Source organism: Oncorhynchus mykiss, chromosome 32, assembly GCF_013265735.2.
Source record: "Oncorhynchus mykiss isolate Arlee chromosome 32, USDA_OmykA_1.1, whole genome shotgun sequence".
NCBI classification, from domain to species: domain Eukaryota; kingdom Metazoa; phylum Chordata; class Actinopteri; order Salmoniformes; family Salmonidae; genus Oncorhynchus; species Oncorhynchus mykiss.
This window is the reverse complement of record NC_050572.1, coordinates 10,304,584-10,332,533: the sequence shown is the minus strand read 5'-3', so window position 1 is coordinate 10,332,533 and position 27,950 is coordinate 10,304,584. Positions and strand designations below refer to the sequence as shown.

The 27,950-nt window shown below is 45.7% G+C and overlaps 3 protein-coding genes across 39 annotated transcripts in view; 2 read left to right on the top strand and 1 right to left on the bottom strand.

Annotated features, from left to right (window-relative positions):
* LOC110487903 (F-box/LRR-repeat protein 2) overlaps positions 1–12,471 on the top strand; it is a 32,151-nt gene extending 19,680 nt beyond the window's left edge. The window contains exons 6-14 of one of the 3 annotated variants that reach the window (XM_036970880.1): positions 1,617–1,781; positions 5,926–5,995; positions 6,093–6,167; positions 6,298–6,428; positions 7,030–7,090; positions 7,221–7,265; positions 8,345–8,401; positions 8,477–8,689; positions 8,938–12,471. In XM_036970880.1, coding sequence (XP_036826775.1) covers positions 1,617–1,781; positions 5,926–5,995; positions 6,093–6,167; positions 6,298–6,428; positions 7,030–7,090; positions 7,221–7,265; positions 8,345–8,401; positions 8,477–8,689; positions 8,938–9,045 — 925 coding nt within the window. In that variant the 3' untranslated portion in view covers positions 9,046–12,471. Of the gene's footprint in view, positions 1–1,616; positions 1,782–5,868; positions 5,996–6,092; positions 6,168–6,297; positions 6,429–7,029; positions 7,091–7,220; positions 7,266–8,344; positions 8,402–8,476; positions 8,690–8,937 lie in introns of all 3 variants that reach the window. The other 2 variants (XM_036970879.1, XM_036970878.1) reach the window with 2 other exon arrangements.
* LOC118946540 (ribosomally synthesized cyclic peptide ustiloxin B precursosr-like) lies at positions 9,812–10,501 on the bottom strand. Its single transcript, XM_036971831.1, has one exon. It carries the CDS (start codon positions 10,499–10,501, stop codon positions 9,812–9,814), a length of 690 nt encoding a protein of 229 aa, XP_036827726.1.
* Positions 12,472–16,397: 3,926 nt separating the features above from the next.
* The window catches only part of LOC110489370 (CLIP-associating protein 2), a 110,487-nt gene continuing 98,934 nt past the window's right edge, over positions 16,398–27,950 (top strand). For 30 of the 35 annotated variants that reach the window (XM_036971505.1, XM_036971501.1, XM_036971509.1 and 27 more), the window contains exon 1: positions 16,406–17,304. In XM_036971505.1, coding sequence (XP_036827400.1) covers positions 17,107–17,304 — 198 coding nt within the window. In that variant the 5' untranslated portion in view covers positions 16,406–17,106. Of the gene's footprint in view, positions 17,305–27,950 lie in introns of all 35 variants that reach the window. The other 5 variants (XM_036971516.1, XM_036971515.1, XM_036971482.1 and 2 more) reach the window with 4 other exon arrangements.

The following is a 27,950-nucleotide window of genomic DNA, read 5'->3' as shown; positions in this document are numbered from 1 at the left end:
ATTTAAGTCTTGCCATAGATTTAAGTCAAAACTGTAACTAGGCCACTAAGGAACATTCAATATCCTCTTGGTAAGCAACGCCAGTGTATATTTTGGCCTTGTGTATTAGGTTAAGGTGAATTTGTCTCCCAGTGTATGTTGTAAAGACTGAACCAGGTTTTCCTATGCTTAACTCTATTCTGTTTTATCCTAAAAAAAACTCCCAAGTGGTTGCTGATGACAAGCATACCCATAGCATGATGCAGCCACCACCATGCTTGAAAACATGAAGAGTGGTAGTCCGTGATGTGTCGTGTTTGATTTGCCCCAAACGTAACACGTTGTGTTCAGGACATAGTTCATTTCTTTGTCACGTTTAACATAGAATAAAGAGTGGTACTCCGTGAAATGTCGTGTTTGATTTGCCCCAAACGTAACACGTTGTGTTCAGGACATAGTTAATTTCTTTGTCACGTTTAACACAGAATAAAACCACTAATAAAAGTCCACTGATGATAATATGTATTTTCAGATGCCTCGCTAAGCAACAGCTAGCTGCTCTCTATATCACCTCAGGGTCACGCATTCTTCTCTCTTCAGTAGCAGGCGTGAAAGAGAAACACAGACCGCACAAGTAGATGTGCAATGGATTATGGTCATTGTAGTTAATTACCATGCGCTAAACTATGTATAATATTGGCCTGTTGGAAACTACACCTTCCACAACATCTCACAATTCAGGCTGGATCTGATTTGTCTCTAGAGAAATTGTGCAATGTGTGCATTGAGCTCACACACACACACACACACACACACACACGTCAGCTCAGACAGATCCCCACACACACACACGTCAGCTCAGACAGATCCCCACACACACACACACACACACACACACACACACACACACACGTCAGCTCAGACAGATCCCCCCCCCCACACACACACACACACACACACACACACACACGTCAGCTCAGACAGATCCCCCCCACACACACACACACACACACACGTCAGCTCAGACAGATCCCCACACACACACACACACACACATACACACACACACACGTCAGCTCAGACAGATCCCCCCCCACACACACACACACACACACACACACACACACGTCAGCTCAGACAGATCCAGCTCAGGAGGCCGAGTTCATGAGTTCCATTAGCAGCAGATTTGAGTTTAGAATGGAAAATGTATGTGTTTATGCAAAAAAAATGTTAGTACATTGTATAGCATCGATTCGTTCCCCCATTCAAACCGAATCGCACTGAATCGTTTCAAACTAAACCCTATCGTTCCCCCATTCAAACCCGAATGAATCATTTCAAACTAAACCCTATCGTTCCCCCATTCAAACCGAATCGCACTGAATCATTTCAAACTAAACCGTATCGTTCCCCATTCAAACCGAATCGCACTGAATCGTTTCAAACTAAACCCTATCGTTCCCCCATTCAAACCGAATCACACTGAATCGTTTCAAACTAAACCCTATCGTTCCTGTATCGTATCGGAGCCCATGTTTCTAGATAAGCATCCAATCGTGTTGAAAGCGAAAGATGCACTTCCCTCGTGATTCAGTTACCTCTCCGTGACTTTGGTGTTTGTCTCTGTCATCTGGCAGGACGTTTTCCCTGAACTGCCGTAGCATTGAGGTGTTGAACCTGAACGGCTGCACTAAGATCACAGACAGCACCTGTCTCAGCCTCTCCAAGTTCTGCTGCAAACTCAAACAGCTGGACCTCACTTCCTGTGTGTCTGTTACCAACCACTCCCTCAAAGCTCTCAGGTGAGTGTTCCAAACAGCACTGTATTCCCTATGTAGTGCACTACTTCTGGCCAAGGCTCAGGGGTTGCAGTTTTATTTTAGGATCCAGAAATTACAAGGTATTTACTAGAAGGGTAAAATGGTAGTTACATAGTAATAAATTACATGTTTGTTTCTTTAGGATTCAGTACAACAAACACAATTCATTACCGGCACAACAGATCCCCCCCGTGGTTACTGTATCATTACCGGGTACAACAGATCCCCCCCCCCCCGTGGTTACTGTATCATTACCGGGTACAACAGATCCCCCCCGTGGTTACTGTATCATTACCGGGTACAACAGATCCCCCCCCCCCGTGGTTACTGTATCATTACCGGTACAACAGATCCCCCCCCCCGTGGTTACTGTATCATTACCGGGTACAACAGATCCCCCCCGTGGTTACTGTATCATTACCGGGTACAACAGATCCCCCCCCGTGGTTACTGTATCATTACCGGGTACAACAGATCCACCCCCCGTGGTTACTGTATCATTACCGGTACAACAGATCCCCCGTGGTTACTGTATCATTACCGGGTACAACAGATCCCCCGTGGTTACTGTATCATTACCGGGTACAACAGATCCCCCGTGGTTACTGTATCATTACCGGGTACAACAGATCCCCCCCGTGGTTACTGTATCATTACCGGGTACAACAGATCCCCCCCGTGGTTACTGTATCATTACCGGGTACAACAGATCCCCCCCCCCCCGTGGTTACTGTATCATTACCGGTACAACAGATCCCCCCCCCGTGGTTACTGTATCATTACCGGGTACAACAGATCCCCCGTGGTTACTGTATCATTACCGGGTACAACAGATCCCCCGTGGTTACTGTATCATTAACGGGTACAACAGATCCCCCGTGGTTACTGTATCATTACCGGGTACAACAGATCCCCCGTGGTTACTGTATCATTACCGGGTACAACAGATCCCCCGTGGTTACTGTATCATTACCGGTACAACAGATCCCCCCCGTGGTTACTGTATCATTACCGGGTACAACAGATCCCCCGTGGTTACTGTATCATTACCGGGTACAACAGATCCCCCGTGGTTACTGTATCATTACCGGGTACAACAGATCCCCCGTGGTTACTGTATCATTACCGGGTACAACAGATCCCCCGTGGTTACTGTATCATTACCGGTACAACAGATCCCCCCCGTGGTTACTGTATCATTACCGGTACAACAGATCCCCCCCATAAAACGCTCCCTGAAACACTTCAGCGAGCAGGCCTTTCTAATCGACCTGGCCGGGGTATCCTGGAAGGATATTGATCTCATCCCGTCAGTAGAGGATGCCTGGATATTTTTTTTAAATGCCTTCCTAACCATCTTAAATAAACATGCCCCATTCAAGAAATTTAGAACCAGGAACAGATATAGCCCTTGGTTCTCCCCAGACCTGACTGCCCTTAACCAACACAAAAACATCCTATGGCGTTCTGCATTAGCATCGAACAGCCCCCGTGATATGCAGCTGTTCAGGGAAGCTAGAAACCATTATACACAGCCAGTTAGAAAAGCCAAGGCTAGCTTTTTCAAGCAGAAATTTGCTTCCTGCAACACTAACTCAAAAAAGTTCTGGGACACTGTAAAGTCCATGGAGAATAAGAACACCTCCTCCCAGCTGCCCACTGCACTGAAGATAGGAAACACTGTCACCACTGATAAATCCACCATAATTGAGAATTTCAATAAGCATTTTTCTACGGCTGGCCATGCTTTCCACCTGGCTACTCCTACCCCGGTCAACAGCACTGCACCCCCCACAACAACTCGCCCAAGCCTTCCCCATTTCTCCTTCTCCCAAATCTGCTCAGCTGATGTTCTGAATGAGCTGCAAAATCTGGACCCCTACAAATCAGCCGGGCTAGACAATCTGGACCCTTTCTTTCTCAAATTATCTGCTAAAATTATCTGCCAAAATTGTTGCCACCCCTATTACTAGCCTGTTCAACCTCTCTTTCGTGTCGTCTGAGATTCCCAAAGATTGGAAAGCAGCTGCGGTCATCCCCCTCTTCAAAGGGGGTGACACTCTTGACCCAAACTGCTACAGACCTATATCTATCCTACCATGCCTTTCTAAGGTCTTCGAAAGCCAAGTCAACAAACAGATTACCGGCCATTTCGAATCTCACCATACCTTCTCTGCTCTGCAATCTGGTTTCAGAGCTGGTCATGGGTGCACCTCAGCCACGCTCAAGGTCCTAAATGATATCTTAACCGCCATCGATAAGAAACATTACTGTGCAGCCGTATTCATTGATCTGGCCAAGGCTTTCGACTCTGTCAATCACCACATCCTCATCGGCAGACTCAACAGCCTTGGTTTCTCAAATGATTGCCTCGCCTGGTTCACCAACTACTTCTCTGATAGAGTTCAGTGTGTCAAATCGGAGGGTCTGCTGTCCGGACCTCTGGCAGTCTCTATGGGGGTGCCACAGGGTTCAATTCTTGGACCGACTCTCTTCTCTGTATACATCAATGAGGTCGCTCTTGCTGCTGGTGAGTCTCTGATCCACCTCTACGCAGACGACACCATTCTGTATACTTCTGGCCCTTCTTTGGACACTGTGTTAACAACCCTCCAGGCAAGCTTCAATGCCATACAACTCTCCTTCCGTGGCCTCCAATTGCTCTTAAATACAAGTAAAACTAAATGCATGCTCTTCAACCGATCGCTACCTGTGCCCGCCTGTCCAACATTACTACTCTGGACGGCTCTGACTTAGAATACGTAGAATACGTGGACAACTACAAATACTTAGGTGTCTGGTTAGACTGTAAACTCTCCTTCCAGACCCATATCAAACATCTCCAATCCAAAGTTAAATCTAGAATTGGCTTCCTATTTCGCAACAAAGCATCCTTCACTCATGCTGCCAAACATACCCTTCTAAAACTGACCATCCTACCAATCCTCGACTTTGGCGATGTCATTTACAAAATAGCCTCTAATACCCTACTCAACAAATTGGATGCAGTCTATCACAGTGCAATCCGTTTTGTCACCAAAGCCCCATATACTACCCACCATTGCGACCTGTACGCTCTCGTTGGCTGGCCCTCGCTTCATACTCGTCGCCAAACCCACTGGCTCCATGTCATCTACAAGACCCTGCTAGGTAAAGTCCCCCCTTATCTCAGCTCGCTGGTCACCATTGCATCTCCCACCTGTAGCACACGCTCCAGCAGGTATATCTCTCTAGTCACCCCCAAAACCAATTCTTTCTTTGGCCGCCTCTCCTTCCAGTTCTCTGCTGCCAATGACTGGAACGAACTACAAAAATCTCTGAAACTGGAAACACTTATCTCCCTCACTAGCTTTAAGCACCAACTGTCAGAGCAGCTCACAGATTACTGCACCTGTACATAGCCCACCTATAATTTAGCCCAAACAACTACCTCTTTTCCTACTGTATTTAATTTATTTATTTATTTTGCTCCTTTGCACCCCATTATTTTTATTTCTACTTTGCACATTCTTCCATTGCAAATCTACCATTCCAGTGTTTTACTTGCTATATTGTATTTACTTTGCCACCATGGCCTTTTTGCCTTTACCTCCCTTATCTCACCTCATTTGCTCACATCGTATATAGACTTGTTTATACTGTATTATTGACTGTATGTTTGTTTTACTCCATGTGTAACTCTGTGTCGTTGTATGTGTCAAACTGCTTTGCTTTTTCTTGGCCAGGTCGCAGTTGTAAATGAGAACTTGCTCTCAACTTGCCTACCTGGTTAAATAAAGGTGAAATAAATAAAATAAATGGTTACTGTATCATTACCGGTACAACTGATCTCCCCCCCCTCCCCCCGTGGTTACCGTATCATTACCCCCCCATGGTTACTGTATCATTACCGGTACAACTGATCTCCCCCCCTCCCCCCGTGGTTACTGTATCATTACCGGGCACAACATATCCCCCTGTGGTTACCGTATCATTACCCCCCCATGGTTACCGTATCATTACCGGGTACATTCTGGAGGAAACAGAATCAGTGTAATTCTTAGTAAGAAAACTGTGTGTCTCTGCTTAGTGATGGCTGTAGTATGTTGGAGACATTAAACCTGTCGTGGTGTGACCAAATCACCAGAGATGGCATCGAGGCTCTGACCAGGGGCTGTAACAACCTACAAGCCCTGTTCCTACGTGGCTGCACACAGGTACACACACACACACACACACACACACACACACACGTAAACATGATTGTATTGATTGCCAGTAGTGATTGGTTTCTCTGTGTTGTGTTCTCTACAGTTGGAGGATGGAGCACTGAAACCCCTTCAGAAACACTGTCCTGAACTAACCACTATCAACATGCAGACCTGCTCAGTAAGACAGAGATGGAGGCTGTGTGTGTGTGTGTGTGTGAGAGAGTAGGGATTGAAAGACAGAAAATGTGTGTGTGTAACGTGTGTTTATTTATAAAGCCGGTGACAGATGATTTTGTGTGTGTTTACAGCAGATAACTGATGATGGCTTGGTCAGCCTGTGTCGGGGGTGCCACAAACTGCAGATGCTGTGTATCTCTGGCTGCAGTAACATTACAGACGCCTCTCTCACCGCTCTGGGCCTCAACTGCCCCCGACTCAAGTAAGAAATGTCCCCCTTTCTTATAAATACGATGAGGCCCCCCCCTTTCTTATAAACACGATGAGGCCCCCCCTGACAACACACGATGAGGCCCCCCCTGACAACACACGATGAGGCCCCCCCTGACAACACACGATGAGGCCCCCCCCTGACAACACACGATGAGGCCCCCCCCTGACAACACACGATGAGGCCCCCCCCTGACAACACACGATGAGGCCCCCCCCTGACAACACACGATGAGGCCCCCCCCTGACAACACACGATGAAGCCCCCCCCTGACAACACACGATGAAGCCCCCCCCTGACAACACACGATGAGGCCCCCCCCCCCTGACAACACACGATGAGGCCCCCCCCGACAACACACGATGAGGCCCCCCCCCTGACAACACACGATGAGGCCCCCCCCGACAACACACGATGAGGCCCCCCCTGACAACACACGATGAGGCCCCCCCTGACAACACACGATGTGGCCCCCCCTGACAACACACGATGTGGCCCCCCCTGACAACACACGATGAGGCCCCCCTGACAACACACGGCCTACTGATAAAAGACGCCATACCGTCCACATAACCAATGTGTTTTGTATCAGGATCTTGGAAGCAGCACGGTGTTCACATGTTACAGACGCTGGGTTTACTGTACTGGCCAGGGTAAGTGCTTCTTTATTTCCTTCAGCGCTCTGTCTTGACTTGTTGCGTTTCTTTTTGTCTTCAATTCTTTTCACATTTAAGGTCACTAATTAAAACCTAATGTTGAACTGATGTGGGTTTGTTTCAACAGCATTGTCATGAGATGGAAAAAATGGATTTAGAAGAATGTGTTTTGGTAAGATTTCATGGGCGTCTCTTCTTGTTTAATGCAACTGTAGATTGAGGCCATCAGCATTTGATTGAGCCTGTCTGATTCTATATACTGTATCTGGGTTTGATTGAGCCTGTCTGATTCTATGTACTGTATCTGGGTTTGATTTGAGCCTGTCTGATTCTATATACTGTATCTGGGTTTGATTGAGCCTGTCTGATTCTATATACTGTATCTGGGTTTGATTGAGCCTGTCTGATTCTATGTACTGTATCTGGGTTTGATTTGAGCCTGTCTGATTCTATGTACTGTATCTGGGTTTGATTGAGCCTGTCTGATTCTATGTACTGTATCTGGGTTTGATTTGAGCCTGTCTGATTCTATATACTGTATCTGGGTTTGATTGAGCCTGTCTGATTCTATGTACTGTATCTGGGTTTGATTGAGCCTGTCTGATTCTATATACTGTATCTGGGTTTGATTGAGCCTGTCTGATTCTATGTACTGTATCTGGGTTTGATTTGAGCCTGTCTGATTCTATGTACTGTATCTGGGTTTGATTTGAGCCTGTCTGATTCTATGTACTGTATCTGGGTTTGATTTGAGCCTGTCTGATTCTATGTACTGTATCTGGGTTTGATTTGAGCCTGTCTGATTCTATGTACTGTATCTGGGTTTGATTTGAGCCTGTCTGATTCTATGTACTGTATCTGGGTTTGATTTGAGCCTGTCTGATTCTATGTACTGTATCTGGGTTTGATTTGAGCCTGTCTGATTCTATGTACTGTATCTGGGTTTGATTTGAGCCTGTCTGATTCTATGTACTGTATCTGGGTTTGATTTGAGCCTGTCTGATTCTATGTACTGTATCTGGGTTTGATTTGAGCCTGTCTGATTCTATGTACTGTATCTGGGTTTGATTTGAGCCTGTCTGATTCTATGTACTGTATCTGGGTTTGATTTGAGCCTGTCTGATTCTATGTACTGTATCTGGGTTTGATTTGAGCCTGTCTGATTCTATGTACTGTATCTGGGTTTGATTTGAGCCTGTCTGATTCTATGTACTGTATCTGGGTTTGATTGGAGTCTGTCTCCTCTCACAGGTGACTGACAACACTCTAGTCCAGCTCGCTATTCACTGCCCTCGCCTGCAAGCACTGGTACGTATTGTTGTGGGTGTGTGTGTACATTACAGTATGTAATATAGTGTCAACCGTCTATCCTCTCTCCACCAGTCCCTCTCCCACTGTGAGCTGATAACTGACGATGGTATCAGGGCGCTGAGCAGCAGTGTGTGTGGACAGGAGCGCCTCACGGTGGTGGAGTTGGATAACTGCCCTCTGATCACAGACGGGACTCTGGAGCACCTGAAAAACTGCCACCGTCTGGAGAGGATAGAACTCTACGACTGCCAGCAGGTCACCAGGGCCGGCATCAAACGCATACGGGTCAGCCATCACCATCACTACATCTCCCAAGCTGCATCACTATAGCTGTAATGTCAAAGCTCCTGCATGGCCTGGTGGGAATTGTAGTTTCCTATGGAAATAATAGAATTACCCCCACACTGTTGTATTATAGTCCTATTTAGTGTATTGCAGCGTTGCAGGCTGTCAAATGAAATACATGGGAGAATATACAACAGTGTGGAATATTGCTGCATTTGAAATGACGTAGCGCCTACCTCTCCCTATAGGCCCATCTCCCAGAGATAAAGGTCCACGCCTACTTTGCCCCGGTGACGCCCCCTCCCTCGGTGCACGGCGGGGGCCATAGGCTGTGTCGCTGCTGCGTCATCCTCTGACAGTGGAGGACCCGGGGGGGGGCAGCTCTGTCTACAGGGCCTACTGCTGTGACCCCCACCCCCAACAACAATAACCCACCGCCATGGGATGAGACCGACCCTGAACCCCGACACAACACCCTGAACCCCGCCACGACGACACCCTGAACCCTGCCACGACGACACAACACCCTGAACCCCGCCACGACGACACAACACCCTGAACCCCCTGAACCCCGCCACAACACCCTGAACCCCGCCACGACGACATAACACCCTGAACCCCGCCACAACACCCTGAACCCCGCCACGACGACATAACACCCTGAACCCCGCCACAACACCCTGAACCCCGCCACGACGACACAACACCCTGAACCCCGCCACGACGACACAACACCCTTGAACCCCCTGAACCCCGCCACGACGACACAACACCCTGAACCCCGCCATGACGACGCAACACCCTGAACCCCGCCACGACGACGCAACACCCTGAACCCCGCCACGACGACGCAACACCCTGAACCCCGCCACGACGACGCAACACCCTGAACCCCGCCACGACGACACAACACCCTGAACCCCGACACAACACCCTGAACCCCGCCACAACACCCTGAACCCCGACACAACACCCTGAACCCCGCCACGACGACACAACACCCTGAACCTATAACCAACCGCAAGGTCGTGTTCACTAGGCACTAAGATTTTTGAAAATGGTTCTTCCCAAACTTTTTCCAATGATTAAACAACATTTTTACTTTTAATGTTAAATGTTTTTCTACGGTCTGACACCTCCCACCACTACTGATCTCTCAATACCCTGGACATGGACCCCCATCGCTACTGATCTCTGATCAATACCCTGGACATGGACCCCCACCACTACTGATCTCTGATCAATACCCTGGACATGGACCCCCACCACTACTGATCTCTGATCAATACCCTGGACATGGACCCCCATCGCTACTGATCTCTGATCAATACCCTGGACATGGACCCCCATCGCTACTGATCTCTGATCAATACCCTGGACATGGACCCCCATCGCTACTGATCTCTGATCAATACCCTGGACATGGACCCCCATCGCTACTGATCTCTGATCAATACCCTGGACATGGACCCCCATCGCTACTGATCTCTGATCAATACCCTGGACATTGACCCCCACCGCTACTGATCTCTGATCAATACCCTGGACATGGACCCCCACCACTACTGATCTCTGATCAATACCCTGGACATGGACCCCCATCGCTACTGATCTCTGATCAATACCCTGGACATGGACCCCCATCGCTACTGATCTCTGATCAATACCCTGGACATGGACCCCCACCACTACTGATCTCTGATCAATACCCTGGACATGGACCCCCACCACTACTGATCTCTGATCAAAACCCTGGACATGGACCCCCATCGCTACTGATCTCTGATCAATACCCTGGACATGGACCCCCATCGCTACTGATCTCTGATCCAAACAGACTGATTGATCACTACTGGTCTCTGATCCAAACAGACTGATTGATCACTACTGGTCTCTGATCCATACAGACTGATTGATCACTACTGGTCTCTGATCCAAACAGACTGATTGATCACTACTGGTCTCTGATCCATACAGACTGATTGATCACTACTGATCTCTGATCCATACAGACTGATTGATCACTACTGATCACTACTGATCTCTGATCCATACAGACTGATTGATCACTACTGATCTCTGATCCATACAGACTGATTGATCACTACTGGTCTCTGATCCATACAGACTGATTGATCACTACTGGTCTCTGATCCATACAGACTGATTGATCACTACTGGTCTCTGATCCATACAGACTGATTGATCACTACTGGTCTCTGATCCATACAGACTGATTGATCACTACTGGTCTCTGATCCATACAGACTGATTGATCACTACTGATCTCTGATCCATACAGACTGATTGATCACTACTGATCTCTGATCCATACAGACTGATTGATCACTACTGATAAATTATCAATTGGACTCTTTGAGGTTCCTATTCAGGGGAGGAGGGGTGGGGTCTTCTCTCTCTGACAGAACTCTGAGTCGACCATCACTCACCTTCCAGAGCCCAGACCCCTCCTCTCCAAAACTACTCTCACCTTCCAGACCCCTCCTCTCCAAAACTACCCTCACCTTCCAGACCCCTCCTCTCCAAAACTACTCTCACCTTCCAGACCCCTCCTCCAAAACTACTCTCACCTTCCAGACCCCTCCTCTCCAAAACTACTCTCACCTTCCAGACCCCTCCTCTCCAAAACTACTCTCACCTTCCAGTCCCCCTCCTCTCCAAAACTACTCTCACCTTCCAGACCCCCTCCTCTCCAAAACTACTCTCACCTTCCCAGACCCCTACTCTCCAAAACTACCCTCACCTTCCCAGACCCCTCCTCTCCAAAACTACCCTCACCTTCCCAGACCCCTCCTCTCCAAAACTACCCTCACCTTCCCAGACCCCTCCTCTCCAAAACTACCCTCACCTTCCAGACCCCTCCTCTCCAATACCACCCTGAATTTCCAGACCCCTCCTCTCCAGTACTACCCTGCCTTTCCAGACCCCTCCTCTCCAGTACTACCCTGCCTTTCCAGACCCCTCCTCTCCAGTACTACCCTGCCTTTCCAGACCCCTCCTCTCCAGTACTACCCTGCCTTTCCAGACCCCTCCTCTCCAGTACTACCCTGCCTTTCCAGACCCCTCCTCTCCAGTACTACCCTGCCTTTCCAGACCCCTCCTCTCCAGTACTACCCTGCCTTTCCAGACCCCTCCTCTCCAGTACTACCCTGCCTTTCCAGACCCCTCCTCTCTAATACCACCCTGCCTTTCCAGACCCCTCCTCTCCAGTACTACCCTGCCTTTCCAGACCCCTCCTCTCCAATACTTGGACTCGTGGATGAGGGGGATGATCCTAAATAGGCAGAGGACTAAACCCACAAAATGTTGGACAGTGTTATTCAGGAAGGTGGAATGGTACGGAACGTGCACATAGAAGTACGTTGTGTAGAAGAGACGTGATGAGGAGCGTTGGTAATCGTGTCTGCTCCATATGTTACATTTCTATCTGCAAGGTTTCCACAGTCTTGCCCTTCTAACCACACCCCCTGGACAACACATCACTCTGGGTGAACTTCATCTGAACCAATCACATGCCACCTCTGTGTGATCATGCTGCGAGTCAATCTGCTGCAACCAATCGACGACACGCGCAGCTCTTTGGGCGTGAAAAGGGGATTCTGGGAAGTGTAGTGATTCTGGGTGTGAGCAGAGAGGATGCTGGGATAGCCCTGACTTACGGCGATGTAGGGGACACCACTAAACCCCGCCCATCCAGAGGCAAACAGAAAACCAGAAGTACAAAGCTGAACATTTTGACGTTTTTGTTGTGCACCTGAGAACCTGCCTGTTTGAGACTGTTTTTGTCTGTAAGAGTGTTTTACAATGAGGGCACCAAAAATACTACATTATGACAACTCGCCCTCGGATTGGAGTTGGCCACTAACAAATGATTATTTTCCCTCTTGTTCAGTGCTTATTGTTATTGTCCATGCTTATCTATCCAGAGGGAGATCAGATCTGTGCATCTCTCCTTTTGAAGATAACGAAAACAAACGGTTACTGTTGTGGACAGAAATGGGACGACAGTCTCTGTCAGAAACGAGCATCTAAGGAAATCCCTGGAACGTGTGTACTCTGGGCCTCCTGTGTGGCTGTGGAACACACAGGCTGGTTCCAAACTGACCACACGCCCCTTGACCACTAAGCAACTCCTGACTCACCCTCACTGAAATGAAACGGAGAGGTATGAGCCTAAGGGATGATCTTTTAGATTTAAAAAAAATAAAAATAAAAAATCTGGAGCAGTGGATTCAAGCAACATGGCAGATACTTCACACAGTCCACCAGAAGGAGATTGAGGTCAAGATATAGACTGCTATGTTTACTGGTACCTACCATGTAATCTCTCGTGGACAGATGTGCATAACATAACTGATACCGTAGCATCTGTCAGCAGACTGTGGGTTGCGCCCCCAGGTGCGCAGGTCTTTCATCACTGGTCATTTGGACAAATCATGATTTCGCAGGCGTCTTGAATTTCGGAAGAGTAGGGAACATTTGACCCATACACCTCTAACCTGCAGAGGGAAGTGGAGCTCCTAGTTCTGCTTCCGTATCCTCGTTCTAGTATATATTTCTAAAACGTCTGCCCCCAGAAATTAATTAAGCATCTAACGCAATTGCACAGGATTTTTCATTCTGGGTGTCCGAGATTACCTACCATGTGCTTTCAGATATTCCGGGGCTAAGGGAAGGGGTCAGGGCTAGGGGCCAGTCTTGGGTTTCAGACATGTGCACAGCGTGTAGTATATAATATGGGTGTTTGACTCGGATACTTCTGGTTCTAGGTCAATAAGCTGACTGACCTCTAGGGTTGGGGTCAGTTCTTTATTAATTCAGTCTTTGAAATGGAATTGATCCCAACCCTGCTGACCTCACTATGTGGCAATGATACTAACGCCTCTCTTTGACAGCTGTTCTAACAGGAGCTTTATGTTGAAAATGAATAAATATAACATAAATAAATCAAATAACTGATTAGTAAACGTGCTCTGACTGGCTCTACAGTGAAATTTGATAAAAAATAAATGTTCTGAGTAGCGCTTACTCTGATACTCACTGTCTGTGTGGTGTGTGTGTGTGATATCAATGTAATCTTCATCCTGACCAGCAGATGTCGCTGAAGTGCCATATAAAATCTGAGGCACACCCAAATCTGGATCCATCATCAATATTTTATATCTTCTTCATGTTCAGGTCCTTTTACTTTGAGAAAATAGAGTGAAATACACCTATTATGATTATCCTTATCCAGGCTGCAGTAAGACTTCCAACTTCAATAGATTCATTTTTTAAATGAGAGTGTGGTTTAATATCCTTTAACAACAAGCCGGCAAAATGATCAACTGTATAATTATTACTTTAGGGATAGACGTACCTCAATCTGATCAGTTCTAGGTAATAGCCATTAGCAGCAGCGGTATTACTGCAGTTTTCATATTCATGTATAAAGAAAGGATGGATGGGTTGTTATTTAGCTTGGCCTGGCATGGAAAATATATTTTCCTTCTCAAATAAGATGAACTATTAAACTTTTATAAAGCCGTTCTTATTTTGGGGTGCTGTCCAAATGTTTCTGTTCATTCTTGACGTTTTCTCGTTTATGAATAAGAAACGGACTGGGGATTTTCAGTCAGGCAATATGCTGAATAGCTGTGCACAGTTCCCGGAAAAACCACGGTTGCCATGTTGGAGAAAATTACCTTTTTTTTATGGATTCATGGGAGATGCATTTAAAAATGTTTAACCTTTATTTTAGCAGGCATTCTCATTGAGACCAAGGTCTCTTCTACAAGGGAGCCCTGCATACACACTTTACAAATACAACATAATACAAATATACAAGATTACAAACGCACTCAAGTAAAACCATCAGTAAAAACCTCAGTAAAGATTGGCCCCAAATGATTCATTTGAACTGCCTGAGAGGCACCAGTACATCTAGTTGTAGGGAAATCTGTAGATTGTTCCATACATGGGATGCAAATAAACTACCTTCAGTGTGTTTTTAAGGTTGTATTTATTCAATAAAAGGTAGAAACGGAGAAGGGCTGTAAAGGGGAAAGAATGACTTGGACGGTTTAAATTAAATTATCTCTGGTGCAACTCCAATCTGCACGATCGTTGCAGTGGATGTACTGCGTGTGTATGTGCATTTGTGTGCGACTTTGGGTTTGAACACAACTCAAGTCTCTTGCTCATCACAAGCCCGCTGAGCTAAAGCCTCGGGAAATAAAACCTAATGCTGATCTGCTGTTCAAATGTAATTTCAACAAATGTAAAATGCCCTTTAGGTTTTGGAGCGGGACAAAAATCATATTTAATGAGCTTACAACATATCAAAAAACAATGACCTACTGTTCCATTGATAACGTTTTTTGTTTTCATAGACATTAGGCTACAACGAACATTTTCAATTTGACTTAAGTCCTTGACCACTACACAATACTACATATGTAAGGTAGCTACAGCATTAGCCTGGGTAATGGACTAAAGGAGACTAGCGTAAGGTCCTTGGACGAAGGAGTAACATGTTCTGTTTACAGGGTGAATTGGCTCTGGAAGCTAAAACAGCCAAATAGTCCCATCTAAATGGGAATCGATTCCCCATTCGGTGTGTTTCTAGAAACATAAACCCCTCTACTTTCATATCACATCAAAATAATTACACAAATGCAAAAAAACAAACATTTCAATTGGCTCATTCATCTGCCCTCTTCTCCCCTGTAACTATTCCCCAGGTAATTTCTGTAAATAGAGTGTGTTCTCAGTGAACTTACCTGGTCAAATGAGGGTTAAATAAAGAATAAGTAAATACACACTTACTGTACACGGTTTTAACACAGGTGGATCCGACAGTATTTTTCAGTGACAAGTTTGTGGCATCTGTCTTCCGTTTACCCACAGGTGTTCGGCGACAGACGGCAGCAGTAATTAGCACAGGTGGTCCACTCTGTCTTCTGTTGTCCGTAAACAAGTGCAGTAACATGGAAATATGGCAGTGTGGGAACCATAATAACCTTATAAAGGTTGTGTATCAATTTGAACCTTTTTTTTTTTCTTCTAAATTATTTTCCATTTAGATGAAAGATCAGGTCCTTTGTGCTTTCAAAACCGTACCGCAAGTGATGCGTGTCAATGTTCAGACCAAGTGTTGCTGCTCTTAAACAAAACTCCCCCGTACAGAAGACGCTTTTGTCCAATGACCTTTTGTGTGTGTAATGGAACAGAGAGTCGTGATCAAGGGCTAGGGGCTGCATGCGCACATTTCCCAGATTGTACCTTTTTAAAGTTTGACCTTGTAATTTATGGGGAACATCTGCGAAAACAGCTTGAAATAGGGGCGTGGGGAGACTGAAATGTTAGTCAATTTCATGCAACGCGTAGACGACACAGGAGGCTGTGGAGGGGAGGACAGCTCATAATAATGTCTGGGATGGAATGGTATGGAAACCATGTGTTTGAGTTCGATATCATTCTGTTTGAGCGATTACTGTGAGCCCGTCCTCCCGAATTAAGGTGCCACCAACCTCCTGTGGTAGACACATTAAATCCACAGTAGTTGTTTATTTTTTGTGTCTAGAATTTAAAAAAATATGTTTTATAAAGAATTCTAAGTAAACACTCATGTTTTGTAGTCTCCTTAATTAATCCTAGATAGTGAAACAAAATAAAACAACTGGCAACCCTGCGAAAGACACCCATCCGCCTTCGTCAGACTGCTCGTTTGCGCGGCAGGCCTGCTAGTAAACTGCAGTCACCGGCTTGGCTCCTGTTTTCAGCGGGGGAGGGTTTAGCTAGACAGCTGTAGTAGGGGCGATTATTCCCTTGATTAAAAGTAGCCAGCAGGAACCTGCGGGTTAGAAAGCAAGAGTTTTGGCGCAACTTTATTTTGAAGGGTTTTGACGAGAGACTATCATATAATGGAATACAAAAACCGAAACAAGGTGTCAGGCCTGTGGCCAACGTTGCTTCCCTCAGCTTGCTAACTATTAGCTAGTTGTTCCCATTGATGTGTGTAGCTAGATTCGTTAGCTTAGCCAGCTAGCTTGTGTTGTTGTTGTGGGTCCATAATACACGGGACCTGGTTGGTTCTACCGCACATTGTTGTAATTTTTCAAAAACTTTTTTGAAAGTTATTGCTTGTTAAGGTATCTATCCCGAGAGAAACATTCTCTGTTATCTTTCTCTGAAATCAAAAGTCGAGCAGTGTGTGTCTTTTAAGACAAAGTGATTTGCGCTTGCCAAGTTAATTTGACAGGCGTTTTGTTTTTGTTGGTAACAGTCAACTCGGCTCAGAATTAAAGACCGGACCTTTTTTTTTTCTCCCTTCTCCATCCAACCCTGCTACCAACCGGACAGTACTACGTTAGTCTGTCTGACCCCAGGGCTGACCACACATCACTGCCTGCTCAATGGAGGAACATGACAACATGGACTATTTATATCAGCAGGTCCTGCAGAAAGACGTTACCCGCAGGTTGCAGGTCGGGCAGGATTTAATAGACTACCTGAACGACCCGCAGAGGTCCTCCGATGTGGAACAAGACAAACCCCGGCTGGATAAAACCATAGATGAGCTGACGGGATGGGTCAACGCCAGCAACTACAAGGTGAGACCGCAGCACATGGGGACATTGCGGTGGACACTGCAGACGGTGGTCCCTTGATTATCCCCCCCCCCCTGAACTATCCGGCTTGCTTTTTGGACCCTGTTTCACTAACGTAGTTCTTTGATATACATGTTTTGTGATAGGATGTAGCTAGTTTGCTAGCCAGGGATGATTATTCTCAGTGTTGGGGACATTAGTTAACTAGGAAGGAGAAGCTACTCCGGAATAACGAGCTGTCACCACAGACAGTGTTATTTTGTGAAGCAGGGCGGTCTCGCTGTAGCAGAGGGATATATCTTCTAACTGTAATCTCATTAAAACGGAGATAATCTGATTTAAACAGAGAGAGCCCACTAATCTCCCCCGTAATTGGGTCTAACATTTTGGCGTTTTCTTTGAGTAGTGGGACACTTTCTTTGAATGGAAAAGGGTTAATAATTACCAGACGTCAGGTAGCTCTGCTGTCCAGCCACGATTGATAAGCCGGTTAGCTAGAAAAATAATAATATTGTATTAAAAGGTCTAATACAAGTAATGCGTTATATTGTGACTCTTAATGTAATGAATGTACTGGGATTGAGTTCGATATCATTCAGTTGTATGTCGGCTGGCGGTAGTAGTGGACTGTGTGCTTGGAGGAGGACCCCATTGTCAGAGCGCCTAGAGGATGGGGGAGGGGTCGGGCCGTGTGTTATAATGTCATATCTGTGGAAAATGATGGAATGTGGCCTTTGTTTTCTTTGCTAAATGCGTCTCCTCATAATCCCAGACAGTTATGTCTGAACTATACACCATGGAATGAATCCTTGAATCATTTTCCATGGAATGAATCCTTGAATCGGACACTGAAGAAGGTGATGCTGGCTAAGTCCACTGGAGGTGAATCCATTACAACTAATACAGAACAAAAATATAAACATAACATTTTTTACTGAGTTACAGTTACATATAAAGGAAATCAGTCGATTTTTAAATACATTCATTAGGCCCAGACTGGGAGTACAGATACAGATGTGCATCTGTTGGTCACAGATACCTTTAAAAATGTAGGGGATCAGAAAACCATTCAGGATCTGGTGTGACCACCATTTTCCTCATGCAGCGTGACACATCTCCTTCGCGTAGAGTTGATCAGGCTGTTGATTGTGGTCTGATGTGGAATGTTGTCCCACTCCTCTTCAATGGAGTGTGCGAATTTGCTTGATATTGGTGAGAACTGGGACACGCTGTCGTACACTTCGATCCAGAGCATCCCAAACATGCTCAATGGGTGACATGTCTGGTGAGTACGCAGGCCATGGAAGAACTGGGAAATTTTCAGCTTCCAGGGATTGTGTACAGATCCTTGTGAAATAGACCGTGCTTTATCATGCTGAAACATGAGGTGATGGTGGGACAAAGGGCCTCAGGATCTGGTCACAGTATCTCTGTGCATTCAAATTGCCATCGATAAAATGCAATTGTGTTCGTTGTGCGTAGCTTATGCCTGCCAATGCTATAACCCCACTGTCATCCTGGGGCACTCTGTTCACAACGTTGACATCAGCAAACCGCTCGCCCACGCGACGCCATACACGTTGTCTGCGGTTGTGAGGCCGTTTGGACGTACTGCCAAATTCTCTAAAACGACGTTGGAGGCGGCTTATGGTAGAGAAATGAACATTCAATTATCCGGCAACAGTTCTGGTGGACATTCCTGCAGTCAGCATGCCAATTGTACGCTCCCTAAACTTCAGACATCTGTGGCAATGTTGTGTGACCGAACTGCACATTTTAGTGGCCTTTTTTTGCCCCCAGCACAAGGTGCACCTGTGTATTGATATTGCTGTTTAATCAGCTTTTTGATGTGCCACACCAGTCAGGTGGATGGATTATCTTGGCAAAGGAGAAATGCTCACCAACCGCGATATAAACTAATTTATACCCCAAAATTTGAGAGAAATGCGTTGTGCAAATGGATTATTTAAAAAAAAAAATTCAAATCATGAAACATGGGAACAAAAATGTACATGTTGCGTTTACATTTTTGGTGTGGTGTATTTTAAAGATGTTTCTTTTTAGTATAACACCCGTGTTTTTAAGCCTATGGAAAGTCTCAGGATGGACCAGGGCTGCAATGGAAAGAAGGTCACACTACTTTCCAGAAGAGTCAGTGAAATAAAACTATAATCAACCCTTAACAGTATCCTCTTATTTCCCTGAGGGTTATAGGTCATATTACAGGGAACAATAAGATGATGACAGTTTGACAGAAACACAGATGTGAAAACAGGATAATGCTGTAATTACGTTGGCCAGGGTGGGATTTAGAGTTTTAGTAATATGAGCCTGGTCCAATTACAACTGAATTCCCTATTCCATAGAGAGCTCCTTCTATGTGTACAGTATAGATCTGTGGCCCGTATTCACAAAGCTTCTCAAAAGTACTGATTTTATTCTTCATGATTTTAAATGTTTTTACTTTGCTCTCCAAATAATAGCTCCTAATTGGTCTAGAGGAGAGAAGGGGAGTGGCCGTCTTCTGTGAAGATGCTGAGTCATCCCAGATGAGAGAGGAGGGAGAAGGGAGGGGAAGTGAGAGAGAAGAGGGGGAAAGATTAATGGATGCAGAGTGACCCGGAGAGTTGTGTCCAGACTGAGATTGACTCACTCGGAGAGCTGTGTACAGACTGAGACCGCTAATGCTGCTGGTGCCTCTTAGAGTACTACCGTATGAGTCATAATACCCATAAACCTAGTGGGTAAAACAAGGAAATGGTTCCAATCATTTTTCCCATAGGGGATTTTAGATACACTTCAAATAGGGGCGGTGTTTCGTGTAGGCTTTACCCTGGTGTGACGTTCTGATAATTGTAAATCTCTCTAAAACATGGTGACTTTTTTAATAAATATGTTTGCTGTATTTACCCCCCACAAATGAAATGTGACTGACTTTCTTGATTCAGTCTTATGTAGCAAAATGTGGTTTTAATTTTTTTAAATGTTTAATTGATTTACATTGGATAAAAGCGGAGACACAGAGCTACACAATGGTATATCATACACTGCATTTGAGGAACAATGGGAAAGTGATTATGCTTTGAAAGTTGCTGAACTTGTAACCCCACTTTTGAGAAAATGGCCCTTGAATGTTTTGGTACACCTACTGGAGAGCACTTCTTTGTTTACACCCATTCAGCATTGTTCACACCCTCTTAAGGTTTAGCCCCACCCATCTCATTAAGGATTCACATGTGAGCTCATGTGCTAAACAGAGTGAGTCGTGTAGAAAAGATGAAGACTAATGGGTAAAAGTAGTAGCCTACAACAAGGAACAAATCTAGGTAAACAAAGTGTCCAGATAGAAAATATTTTTAAAATATTAGATGACACACCTGTCTATATAATCAATTTAGTCTCAAGTAAATAATGAAACATGTTCAGTTTGTTTTAAATAATGCAAAAACAAAGTGTTGGAGAAGAAAGTAAAAGTGCAATATGTGCTATGTAAGAAAGCTAACGTTTCAGTTCCTTGCTCAGAACATGAGAACATATGAAAGCTGGTGGTTCCTTTTAACATGAGTCTTCAATATTCCCAGGTAAGCAGTTTTAGGTTGTAGTTATTATAGGAATTATAGGACTATTTCCCTCTATACCAGGGGTGTCAAAGTCAAATGGACGGAGGGCCAAATAAAAAAATCAGCTACAAGACGAGGGCCGGACTGTTCGAATGTTCATTGAAAAATTTTTAAATGACGCATATAGTCTAGTGAACCTAATTGAACCTACTGAAAACCTAACAAATATATTACAATATGATCAGATAAATAAAGCAATATTTTCTTATGGCTCTGTCAGTAATCTTTAATTTTCAACAGACACAAAAGACAAATTTCCTTTATATAAATATCCCCATAACATGAACATTAAATGAAAGAAACCGGTATTCAAGGCACCATCAGTAGACTATATTTTCTATTTTAGCAAAAGTGGGCTAAATTTACTTCAAAGAAAAAACAATAATAGCAATTTTCTATCATCCACTCAACTGAAATATTTTTAAAATATAATTGGATTGAAATACAAAAAAATAAAGTGCAAAAATCTATTAATCAAAAACAACACTTTGTTTAAGGAGAAGTAACATGCAGTGAAAACAAATATTAAATTTTAACTTTTAAACTTGAACTGAGTAAAAACTCTAAATATGTGATTGCACAGTAATGTTCACTTGTTTGAGGTTGAGGGTGATACTTGGTGGTGTCCCATCTTTTCCACAAGTTCATCAATGTTCGGGGTAAGGCTCTGAGCTGAAGAAATCCTCAGAATTGAGTGGAGGTGTTCAGCAGTAAGTCGACTTCTGTGTGATGTTTTGTTCAGGTTCATCAAAGAAAACAGTTGTTCACACAGGTATGTGCTGCCAAACATAGACAACGTTTGAGCAGCCTGGATGCGCAGCTGGGGCATTGTGCCGGGGAGGAAACGGGCGAACTCCGCAGCACCCACTGCCGCATATTTTGCCCTCAGTGCATCATTGCATTGGAGGTCAATCAACTCCATTTGGAGGTTTGGTGGTGAGCTTTCCACGTCAACAGCAAATGGGTTACCGAGCAGTTCCAACCTGCTTTTTTGTGCTTCAAAGTCAGCAAATCGGCGTCGAAAGTCAGCGGCAAGCATACCTATTTTATCAGCCAACTGTGTGCTCGGGAACGCACTGGTAGAGAGCTTCTCTTTCATGGTCTGGCAGCTGGGAAAGTGGCTCAAATTTTCTTTCCGCATCTGCGTCTCCCACAGAGTCAGTTTGGTTTTAAATGCCTTCACTGTACTGTACATATCAGAGATGACACGATCCCGACCCTGCAGCTGCAAGTTTATTGCATTCAGATGACTCGTAATGTCACACAGAAAAGCCATTTCACACAGAAACATTTCGTCTCGGAGTTGTGTTGTGTCTTTCCCTTTGCTGTCCAAGAACAGACAAATCTCCTCACGAAGCTCGAAACATCTTTGAAGCACCTTTCCCTGGCTTAGCCATCGCACCTCTGTGTGATAAGGCAAATCACCATGCTCCGTTTCTAACTCCGTCAGAAATGCCTTGAACTGGCGGTGATTCAAACCTTTGGCTCTGATAAAGTTAACTGTGCGCGTGATGATGCTCATTACATGCTCCATTTTCAAGGCTTTACCGCACAACGCTTCCTGGTGTATGATACAATGATAAGCTGTCAGCTCACCTGTCGCGTTTTCCTCTTGCATCTTTTCCCGTATCTTCGCCACCAGTCCGCTCCTGTGTCCACACATCGCAGATGCTCCGTCGGTTGTCAAACCCACGAGTTTTTCCCAAGGCAGCTCCATCTCATTTACACATCTTGACACCTCTTCATACAAATCATGCCCCGTAGTTGTGCCATGCATAGGACGTAAAGCCAAAAACTCCTCTGTCACGCTTAGGTTGGAGTCCACTCCGCGGATGAAAATTGACAACTGGGCAATGTCAGAAATGTCGGTGCTCTCATCCACAGCCAAGGAATATGCAATAAAATCTTTTCCCTTTTTCACAAGCTGCTCTTTTAGATTGATGGACAACTGGTCTACTCTCTCGGCAATGGTGTTTCTGCTCAGACTCACATTTAAAAAGAGTTGCCTTTTTTCTGGGCAAACTTCGTCACAAACTTTAATCATGCAGTTTTTGATGAAATCCCCCTCCGTAAATGGCCGGGCTGATTTAGCGATCTCTTCTGCCAAAATAAAACTGGCCTTGACAGTTGCGTCCGCGTGTGTGTCCGCGTGTTTCGTTTCATAATGTCGTCTCAGATTATACTCTTTCAGTACCGCCACACTTTCTCCACACAGAAGACACACAGGTTTTCCAGCTACCTTCGTGAACATATACTCCGACTCCCACCTTGTTTGAAACCCCCGGTTCTCAGTATCCACCTTCCGATTTGCCATTTTTGATGGGTATCTGAAAGTTAATTTTACTGTGATGCTGACGACTGCTGTGCCAATAAATATTGAAATGAAGCAGCCTACTGCTCGGTGCGTCACCTTTGCATTGTGGGAAATGTAGTATTGGTGCGTGTAAAAGATCTGCGGGCTGCCGGCTTGCTGCGGGCCGGTTCTAATAATAAATCAAGATCATCCCAGGGGCCGTAAAAAACCTTCTTGCGGGCCGGATGTGGCCCGCGGGCCTTGACTCTGACATATGTGCTCTATACCATTTGTATTTCATTAACCTTTGACTATTGGATGTTCTTATAGGCACTTTAGTATTGCCAGTGTAACAGTATAGCTTCAGTCCCTCTCCTCGCTCCTCCCTGGGCTCGAACCAGCAACACAACGACAACAGCCACCATCGAAGCAGCGTTACCCATGCAGAGCAAGGGGAACAACTACTAGAATGCTCAGAGCGAGTGACGTTTGAAACGCTATTAGCGCGTGCTAACTAGCTAGCCATTTCACTTCGGTTACACCAGCCTCATCTCGGGAGTTGGTAGGCTTGAAGTCATTAACAGCTCAATGCTTGACGCACAACGAAGAGCTGATGGCAAAACACACGAAAGTGCTGTTTGAATGAATGTTTACGCGCCTGCTTCTGCCTACCACCACTCAGTCAGATACTTAGATACTTGTATGCTTGTATGCTCAGTCTGATTATATGCAACGCAGGACATGCTAGATAACATCTAGTAATATCATCAACCATGTGTAGTTAACTAGTGATTATGATTGATTGTTTTTTATAAGATAAGTTTAATGCTAGCTAGCAACTTACCTTGGCTTACTGCATTCGCGTAACAGGCAGTCTCCCTGTGGAGTGCAACGAGAGAGAGGCAAGTCGTTATTGCATTGGACTAGTTAACTGTAAGGTTGCAAGATTGGATCCCCCGAGCTGACAAAGTGAAAATCTGTCGTTCTGCCCCTAAACAGGCAGTTAACCCACCGTTCCTAGGCCGTCATTGAAAATACAATGTGTTCTTAACTGACTTGCCTAGTTAAATAAAGGTATACATCTTTTTACAAAATCAGCAAATCGGCGCCCAAAAATACCGATTTCCGATTGTTATGAAAACTTGAAATCGGCCCTAATTAATCGGCCATTCCGATTAATCGGTCGACCTCTAGTATGTACAAGAACAATATCAGTGATAGATGAGGTAGTTATATGCATACAATCAGGGGTAAAGTGGCTGAGCAGCAGGATAAAATAATTAATAATAGCAGCAACATATGGTGTGTGTGTGTTAGGAGAGAGTCGTGTGTTTCTGTGTGTGTGTTAGGAGAGAGTCGTGTGTGTTAGGAGAGAGTCATGTGGATAGAGGAACGGCAGATAGTGCTGATGACTGGGAACTCTTCCCCCCCAATGATGAACTGGTCTGTCTTCCCCCCCCAATGATGAACTGGTCTGTCTTCCCCCCCCAATGATGAACTGGTCTGTCTTCCCCCCCCAATGATGAACTGGTCTGTCTTCCCCCCCCAATGATGAACTGGTCTGTCTTCCCCCCCAATGATGAACTGGTCTGTCTTCCCCCCCAATGATGAACTGGTCTGTCTTCCCCCCCAATGATGAACTGGTCTGTCTTCCCCCCCAATGATGAACTGGTCTGTCTTCCCCCCCAATGATGAACTGGTCTGTCTTCCCCCCCAATGATGAACTGGTCTGTCTTCCCCCCCAATGATGAACTGGTCTGTCTTCCCCCCCAATGATGAACTGGTCTGTCTTCCCCCCCAATGATGAACTGGTCTGTCTTCCCCCCCCCCAATGATGAACTGGTCTGTCTTCCCCCCCCCCAATGATGAACTGGTCTGTCTTCCCCCCCCCCAATGATGAACTGGTCTGTCTTCCCCCCCCCCAATGATGAACTGGTCTGTCTTCCCCCCCCCCAATGATGAACTGGTCTGTCTTCCCCCCCCCCAATGATGAACTGGTCTGTCTCCCCCCCCCAATGATGAACTGGTCTGTCTCCCCCCCCCAATGATGAACTGGTCTGTCTTCCCCCCCCAATGATGAACTGGTCTGTCTTCCCCCCCCAATGATGAACTGGTCTGTCTTCCCCCCCCAATGATGAACTGGTCTGTCTTCCCCCCCAATGATGAACTGGTCTGTCCGAACCACGCATGACCAAGGGAATCTAATATTCGGAGAGCCTGTTTCTGTCCTGCCCTTGATTTTGGTGCAGGGCATGTGATGTCCATAGCCTCTACATCGCAAAACTCCCTGATCTTCTAAAAAAGATCAGTTTGTTTAGCTGTGTCCAGGTGGTGCTTGTACAGACAGACCATCAATGGGAGGAAGGATGTCAGTGGTGGGCAGCAGCTGAAACCTGGTCCCGACTGAGTCTGAACGCTACTTAGAGACAACAACACCAGGCTCCAGAGCATCGAAGCTGTAAAACAGGAAATAACAAAATAAATTGAGAAGACATTACAACCTTGCATAACATCAATTCACCACCCAAGTGTAGATAAGATGAATATCCTCATACAATGCAATGAACATGACATTCATCTGAAGTGCTGGTACTGTCTGATCTGTGGCAGCGGCCTGAAGTACCAGCCATATCTTTCCACCAGCACCGAACCATTGTCCAGTCCAACCAGCTGTGAGATGCTGACCCCTGTCACAGTGCTGTCCTTCACAACAGCAGCAATCTCAGACAAAGTGTTCACTCTGGTCTTTCTGAAGCTCTGCTTGATGAGGCCGAAGCACCAGTCGGTGGCAAACTTGGTGTGACCTGTGATCAGTGAAGGTCAAGACTGTGGTGGAGCTTGTCCACCAGGCACAATACCAGAGCACAGACTTGTTTTGGCCACTGCAGTTGTCACATTTCAAGGCCACACGTGTTTCCCCAATATCGATTAATCGACATGCCTTCATCAATCAAGTAGTTGACTTGTTGTGGTATTCCTTCACAGCAGACACCAAACAAGCCACACTTGCGATGAGTTAAAAGGTAGATGGGACCTGGCTACATAGGGTCTGAAGGATAGTAGATGGGACCTGGCTACATAGGGTCAGAAGGATAGTAGATGGGACCTGGCTACATAGGGTCAGAAGGATAGTAGATGGGACCTGGCTACATAGGGTCAGAAGGATAGTAGATGAGACCTGGCTACATAGGGTCAGAAGGATAGTAGATGGGACCTGGCTACATAGGGTCAGAAGGATAGTAGATGGGACCTGGCTACATAGGGTCAGAAGGATAGTAGATGGGACCTGGCTACATAGGGTCGGGAGGATATTAGATGGGACCTGGCTACATAGGGTCAGGAGGATATTAGATGGGACCTGGCTACATAGGGTCAGAAGGATAGTAGATGGGACCTGGCTACATAGGGTCAGAAGGATAGTAGATGGGACCTGGCTACATAGGGTCAGAAGGATAGTAGATGGGACCTGGCTACATAGGGTCAGATGGATAGTAGATGGACCTGGCTACATAGGGTCAGAAGGATAGTAGATGGGACCTAGGTCAGAAGGATAGTAGATGAGACCTGGCTACATAGGGTCAGATGGATAATAGATGGGACCTGGCTACATAGGGTCAGATGGATAGTAGATGGGACCTGGCTACATAGGGTCAGATGGATAGTAGATGGGACCTGGCTACATAGGGTCAGATGGATAGTAGATGGGACCTGGCTACATAGGGTCAGATGGATAGTAGATGGACCTGGCTACATAGGGTCAGAAGGATAGTAGATGGGACCTAGGTCAGAAGGATAGTAGATGGGACCTGGCTACATAGGGTCAGAAGGATAGTAGATGAGACCTGGCTACATAGGGTCAGATGGATAATAGATGGGACCTGGCTACATAGGGTCAGATGGATAGTAGATGGGACCTGGCTACATAGGGTCAGATGGATAGTAGATGGGACCTGGCTACATAGGGTCAGATGGATAGTAGATGGGACCTGGCTACATAGGGTCAGAAGGATAGTAGATGGGACCTGGCTACATAGGGTCAGATGGATAGTAGATGGACCTGGCTACATAGGGTCAGAAGGATAGTAGATGGGACCTAGGTCAGAAGGATAGTAGATGGGACCTGGCTACATAGGGTCAGAAGGATAGTAGATGAGACCTGGCTACATAGGGTCAGATGGATAATAGATGGGACCTGGCTACATAGGGTCAGATGGATAGTAGATGGGACCTGGCTACATAGGGTCAGATGGATAGTAGATGGGACCTGGCTACATAGGGTCAGATGGATAGTGCACCTGCTAACAACATCCTAACACTAAGATAAATACATTTTCACCCCTGTCAGTCCTTATTTTATTTAACCTTTATTTTACTAGTTCTTTACACAGCTCAGTGAAAGGCATTTGCCTGCATCCCATAAATGATATATTTTGTCTTTATCTAGCCATCTATGTCCTTAATCCGTATAAAGGAGGACATGTTGCGTACTTGTTGAGTAAAGTCAAAGCTGTAATGTATCCTGATGTCTTTGCTTGCTGGTTCAGTAGGTGTCCCCCAGAGACAACTACAGGTCTTGACAGGTGGTCTTGCAGTCAGCAACCATCTTCTGGTACACAGACCGCTCACTCTGAGCAAATGCTTGCTTTAGCCAGTTCTCTTTTTGATGGGAGACATTAGTCCATTCTCCTTGTATGACTGGTGGAGGAGAGTCAGGTGTGTTCTACAGGTCTTTCTGA

What these genes read in the sequence shown, in the direction of transcription:
- LOC118946540 (XM_036971831.1), bottom strand. Translation starts at nt 10,501, where the DNA reads ATGGGGGTCCATGTCCAGGGTATTGATCAGAGATCAGTAGCGATGGGG.